This window comes from Paramisgurnus dabryanus, chromosome 21 (assembly GCF_030506205.2).
Source record: "Paramisgurnus dabryanus chromosome 21, PD_genome_1.1, whole genome shotgun sequence".
Classification (NCBI taxonomy): domain Eukaryota; kingdom Metazoa; phylum Chordata; class Actinopteri; order Cypriniformes; family Cobitidae; genus Paramisgurnus; species Paramisgurnus dabryanus.
In genome coordinates, this window is record NC_133357.1 from 26,778,127 (window position 1) to 26,785,215 (window position 7,089).

Sequence of the window (7,089 nt, forward strand, 5' to 3'; positions counted from 1 at the left end):
ATACTTTTTTTGCTGTGACGGTAATGTCCATCTATCTCTTTGGCAGTGATAATGAGGAGAAGCGCTCCATCAGCCAGCCATCCGTCTGTGAGAGCAAACGCAGCAGTAACGACAGTCTAGCTGACTACGGCGACAGTGTCGACATCCAATTCAATGAGGACAGCACCTTCTTTGGCCAGTACAGCGGACGTAAAGACGCACAGGGCCATGGCGATCACGAGAGTTCGGGTGCCACATTTCCAATGAACCCTTACATGCCGCCGCCCAGCATCAGTTTTCCCAACTCTTTCACGGGCATCCTGGGACCGAATTAGCCCTGCTATCACACGCACGCACACACATACACCTACATCCACCATAGACTGATATGAGGACCATACAATGCTACACAATGCTACTCTGATGGTATTAGACAGGTTATTGATTCCAGGACACACAACCGTTGTCACACACACAACAACCATCACACAAACACATCAAGCATCTGCCATACAGCATCTGCAGAATGAGGCTGCCGATACGGACAGGTAAAGGGTTTATACAACAGATCTGGGCCTTGTTCACACCGCACGCAAATCCACTGTTATTGCAAGTGATGTAACTGGATCAGACAGTGTAGTATGTATATCATGATCGTGATTTGCTAACATATTCAAATAAAATTCCCCTTTGGTGACTAACAGCATGAAATGTGTCAGTAAAGCTACAGCTGATGTTATCTCGTGTTAGCACTGCGGCTGAATGGCCCTCATGTTGTCCTGCGCTCCACTGTGTCCATCCTTAATTTCTATTGTCCACCTATTGTCCGAATTCCCGTTTGTACATTTCCTTTGGTGTGTAAGTGTGTATTAGTATGTTAACGATATGAAATAGGTACATAACCATAAACCACATGAAGACATTGTATTATACCAAATATACAAAATAACATTGTTTTTAGCAATGAAATAGGTGCACTTTAAGCTTGCAGATAATAGCGTTCAGTGAAAAATTATGCAAATTTCTACCTAACGGCCCATAATAGTGAATATAATCAAATTCGTGTTTGTCTGGCGTCTTCTTTCTTGTGTGAGCTTTGTTTGTTGGCTCTCTGTTGGTCTCTAGCATCAGAGTTTCCCCCGTTCATATGTAAAGCGCTTTGAGTACTGAGAAAAGCACTATATAAATGTAAGGAATTATTATTATTATTATTATTAATGAATGATCTCTATTATGACGGCAGTGTAAACTCTGGGTTCAATATACGATTAAAGGACACATGACCTTAACACAGTTTGTTGTACAATAACGTCTCATATTCTGAATGTAAGTAACCGTTAGCTTTCATTATTTTGTATTTGTGTAGTTTTTACATTTAATATCTTTATTACTCTAATATCCATACCCTATCCATGCTCATCAATTCTAGTTATAGTACACTAGACATAGAGTATTTTAGTGCATTTCTTTTCTTATTTATTATCTGGCTCGACCACTAGATTAGAATTCATTAGAAAACAGGTCACTTGTAAAATGCAATTTTTTATTGAACTTCTGAATAAAGCGATTGTAACTAGCATATGGAAAATGCAGTGCTTTTTAAGAAACGTCTTATGAAATGACATCAGCAATGAAGTTATCCCAAGCTAACACGTCCATCAGTAATCCATGTTACCTTTCTTACATATAAAGGGAAGTCACGTCTTCAAACTAGGGATGGGCATTCGATTAAATTTTTTTAGTCGATTGTCGGGAGAATTAACGATCGACTATCAATTAATCATTAATATTTTTATTTGTATTTTATCATAAAAATAATTATTTAACTTTTATAATTCAAAAATGTTGAATACAAAAATACAGCGCGTTTTCCTCCATGAGACCTTTATTACAAGATCAACTTGTGGCAAACAGTTAAACTACATTTAGTTAGACAAACGGAACATATATGCGCTTGAATATGCAGTGCTCTAAAGCAGCGGAACACCTGCAGCTGCGAGCCGCATTCTTAAACAGAGACTTCATTTGTTCCAAAAAATCATGACCTCTTCATGATTATTTTTTTTAAATCAAAACGGAAGGTCACAGTTAACGGAGTATGGTGTCAAATATTGCACCCTGGTGGTAAAATGTTGAATTGCTGCCACACAGTGAAATTCATTTAATTGCTTCAAGACACACGCTACGCTAGGCAACGCAACCTGCATTAGATTAAAAAAAGTATTCGATTAATCAATAGCACAATTAAAGTCATCGACTAAATTCTTAACAACCAATTATCGATCGTCGATTAATCATGCCCATCCCTACTTCAAACATCAAGGCTTTTGTCCAACATGTTTTCTTTTTTGAACTACAACAAACACAGTGTCATGAACATGCAAGGAATGGAACCCAAGGGCAGGTAAAGATGAACTCAAAAGCGGTTTATTCAACACAAAAGCCCACGTGGGGGCAAAAGACAAAACATTAACTGGTAACAATGATGAGACAACATACTGTGACCAGACTACCGAACAAAACCAAACAACCAAAACGATCCAGCAAAGGACAAAACACACTGGGGTCTTAAATAGGAAAACTAAACAAGATAACGAGGAAAGGTCAGATGAGAGGACTTAACCAATAATAATTAATTAACGAGGAAACAAGGGGGAGGGGGCAGAGACAAGAATTGGAAGCACACATCCCAAACAAAAGGCCATGTGCTACCACCCTGCTGAAAAAAAACAGCATCAAACCAGCATGGGAATTATGCTGGTCTATGCTGGTTTAGCTGGTGGTCACAGCATACCAGCACCAAAACACAACATATGCTGGTATGACCAGCATGGGTTGCTGGTGCTAATGCTGGTTTGTTGCTGGTTTAGCTGGTGCTGATGCTGGTTTGATGCTGGTTTAGCTGGTGTTCACTAGCAAACCAGCACCAAAACACAACATATGCTGTTTTTTAGCAGGGCACACAAAACATGGGTACTGCCAGGATCCTGCGACATGAACTATAAATTACTGTGACAGGCTGAAAGGATCAACAAAGCTTGTAGGCAACAGTTTTCTTCCTGATCCGGTTGTCGTGGACACGAGTCGATGGTTATTATTATAACTCTGCCCGCTTCTGACTCACAGCCTGTAAATAGTCTATGTTTTCATATTTAAAGAATTTACTACTAAACCGTAAGTAGTTATATAGGTGACTTGTTTCCAAAAATTATTTATGACCCCCTGTCAATCAACCATGATTTATAGCCCCACCCCTATCAATCAAAAATTTTACCCATTGGACAGTTTTGAGTGACGTTTTATGGGTTTTTAGCCGACAGGCCTTTTTATGGCTGTTAGTTGTCAGGCTTTTGTTTGTCATTTTTATGATGTGTCAATCAAAAGGTTGGTATTTTTTGGAGGTTAGTGCTAGTTAAAAGTTGTACAGAGATTTTTTTGGCCTGTCATTTTTATGGCCTGTTCTGTCCCAGTGCAACCCAGTATCGCGAAATTCCGTACCTATAGTCAATTGTTTTCCGACTTTATGCGTGAACATTATGCGTCACGCATTTCTGTTTACGTGTTACTGTCACGTATTTGTTACTCAACTGTTTGTCCTATTTTCTTACCATTGTTGCTTCGGTTTATTTTACCCAAATACCAAATCTAACCCCAAACCAAAGCGTAAATGGTTTGAAAATAGAACAAAACAGTTGAGTAACAAATACGTGACAGTGACACGTAAACAGAAATGTGTGACATGTTCGCGCAAAAAGACGGAAAACTGTGTCAGTGTCACGCTTAAGACTCACAAATTTACATGACTATAGGTACATAATTTCGTGATACAGGGTTGCCCTGTGTGTGTGAGGGTCCTCTCCCCAACACTAACATACCTTTTCACCAGGTGGTCTTTGTAAATGAGGGGATGTGTGTTTATAAAACATTGATGGTAAATATAGTAAAATGCAGTAAAAAAATATTGTAAAAAAATGCACCACACCATATTCTGAACGTTCTGAATAGGGGCGGGTCTTGAGGCGAGATGATTGACACTAGGTATTGTTCTTAGATTGACAGCTGCGCAGGATGAGTGTTAGCTTGCTTTGCTAGTGTTCATAATAATAACATGATAATAACTTTCTATGTAGTATGTTTACCGTAGTTACACAAAACAAGCAACAACTGAGCCAAATTATGTTTTAAAGCAACACTATGTAGTTTTCATGTAAAAATGACTTACAGCTCCCCCATGTGGTTGAAAAGCGCAACAGTGCCTGGTATCAGACACTCTTTTGCAGGCAGGGGGAGGGGCGGGGCTGTGTTTCCTACCCTCCACCGCCACTTTCAGAGTGTGCTTGTAGCAGCTAGGAGGCTGCTCAGGTTGCAGCAACAGTACAGTTTGTCCAGTTAAAAGTTGTTCTATCACTGAAATAATTTTGGAGACATTATTTAAAGGTAAAAAAACTACATAGTGTTGCTTTAAATATTTTGACCATTTTACACTACCTGAGTCCGCAGGAAAACTGGAATCATACAAAGGAGTTTGCTTTTAAATCGCTCTTGCGGAACTTTGACGTCATCCGGCTGTCGGTTCTTGCGGAGCCACATGAAGTCGAACAAGCCTGAAGGCTGCATCGATCAGTGGTTAGTGGGTGGAGCTAATGACTCAGTTTTCTCACAGTGCATTCTGGTTAAATGAGTCAATCAAAGATCGTTACGAAAATTCCGCTTCAACACACTATAAATCTAATTTATCGAAATCATGCAAATTTCTTTTTTATGCAAAATAAAAAATAAATTATGCGTGATAACAAGATAATATGTCTAGGGTTCAATTCCGCTTTAAGGCTAAGATCATGCATCATGTTCAGGATGGAAATCGTGAGACTTTGCCCAACCTTGCAAGATGTCGTGGAAACTTTAAATTAAAGTTAATAAATGGATATATTGTTATTTTTTCCTTTTTTATTTATTTAATTTTTATTTAACCAGGAAAGGTCCCATTGAGTAACAGTAACTCTTCTACCAGGGAGTCCTGGACACGACTGGTTTCAATACATAAAAGACAGGACATAGATTACATAATGCATCACAAATCTCTGTACAAACACTATACATACTAGAAAACAGTAAGTATAAGTCATTATACTTAACATCAGCAAATACAAACATACAATTGTATAAGACACCTAATTAAAAGCAACTGCACTGTTCAGTCGGAATTGACTTTTTAAGGGTAACAGAGTAGGAGCTAGTACACTTCAGGCGTTCCAGAGCCCATCCAAACCATTGGGACGTGGGACTTATCCTTCCTGAACAGTACTAGCTCCTACTTCAAGGAGCGTGTCTACTAACCGTCATCGTTGCCTGGGTTGCGTATGTGTGGGGCGGGTCTATCAACAGAAGGTCCAGATTCTATTGGGGTAGGGGCGTGTTTGTTTAGGTGATTTCAAATATCAACATTGGCTTTCAAACATCGTTTTTTTCATATGTGCAGTTTGTTGTTCATATTAAGCTGTAACTCATTTCACATTTACTTTTTCAAATGAACTAAAATTCATATAATAATTTCTGAACATAGCATTGCATTTGTGTTTAAAAAATTAGTTTTTGACTTGAAACAATTGCTTATTAAACTTAAATTTAGCTTATCCTTCCTATTTTGTTGTTTTTTGGGGGCGTGTTAGAGTGGGATTCTGTTAGGTGTTCCTCAGAAAAAAATTGGAAGATAAAGTGGTCCTTGGGCTGAAAAAGTTTGAGAAACACTGGTGTAGACCTATTGAGCTATGGTCATTTTCCGTCTTTCTTCCCTCATTAATTTGTCGGGCAATAGTTTTTATGACAATATAGGTCCAATAAGCTACACGCTACAGTTAGGAAAGAAGCTTTAGATTAACTTTATGGTATCATTCCTATAGATACTGGAGATCAGTCTCTCTGCTGAATACTGATTGTCTGAATGCGTTTCAGGATCTGTACTGATTTATGTACTGTATAAAGGATTAATAAATATTATCTTACTCTTAGAGCTGTACTCTTACTATCTTACTCTGATTGTTCTAGTGGAGTGTAGAGAGATCTGGATTCAGCTTATGCGTTACAGTGCCCATATTATGAAAAACTTTCTTTTTCGGGGTTCTGGTGTGTTATTTTGTGTCTCTGGTGCTTCCACACGCATACAAACTTGGAAAAAAATCCATCCATGCTGTTTTGAGAGAGATACAGGTTTCTGAATGTCCTCTGTCTCGAGTCTCAGATTGCACGGTATCAAAATCAGCTCCGTTGTGACGTAACTAGCCTTTTCGTCACATTCCGTTTGAATTTAGCCGCCCACCACCCCACTCGCAGGTCTCCACCCACCAGGTAACTAGAGAGCAGTCACTTCGCTGATATCCTCTATACTGTTATCATGTCTCACGGAAATAACAGCACTATTTGGATATTATGGATTATACTCCTGCCTACTTTTAAAAACAAAATTATGTGTTTACTGGAACCTAAAGTTTAATCTCATATACCGTGTGTTACGACGTAAATAGTCCTCAGATTGTAGGCTATATTATTTTCTATAACAAGACGTTCATGCGAAATCTGATGTAAACAACAGACTATATATCTATATTTCGCGGATTATTATACGCATTTGTGGACAAAAATGTTCATTGGATGTATTTTATTTGACGGTTCTCATGGATTATTCTCACATCTGAAACAGACTGGATTCAATTCGCGATCGTTAAATCAACACAAAGAAGTCATGTTTATATTCTGCATGTTGTCATCTGGACTTATGTCACAAAGTACAACATTTATGATGCTAGAGCATCTATATCTCAAAACAGAGACCATACACTGATGCTAAACCCGTAAGTTATACCTTTTAAACAATTTATAGTAATGTTAATATTATAAATGTTTGTAGACAGTAGGCTATATAGATATTGTTAGCAGCGTTAAAAAACTGACATCATCCCGCCCACGAATTGTTGCACGTCGAGGGGGTGTGTGTTTTAGCAGTCATTCGCCATTGAGAACGACGAGGTGGCTAACCGCTATGCTAGTTAGTTTGCAGCATGGTTTCTCCTGCAAAGCCAGTGACCAGCTACCGTAGTTTTTAAAAGTTAAAAG

General features: G+C 38.5%; 1 protein-coding gene across 1 annotated transcript in view; it reads left to right on the forward strand.

Annotated features, from left to right (window-relative positions):
• l1camb (L1 cell adhesion molecule, paralog b) overlaps window positions 1–1,268 on the forward strand; it is a 356,560-nt gene extending 355,292 nt beyond the window's left edge. Inside the window, exon 75 of the mRNA XM_073812991.1 lies at window positions 47–1,268. Coding sequence (XP_073669092.1) covers window positions 47–314 — 268 coding nt within the window. The 3' untranslated portion in view covers window positions 315–1,268. The remainder of the gene's footprint in view (window positions 1–46) is intronic.
• The last annotated feature ends 5,821 nt before the right edge of the window (window positions 1,269–7,089 follow it).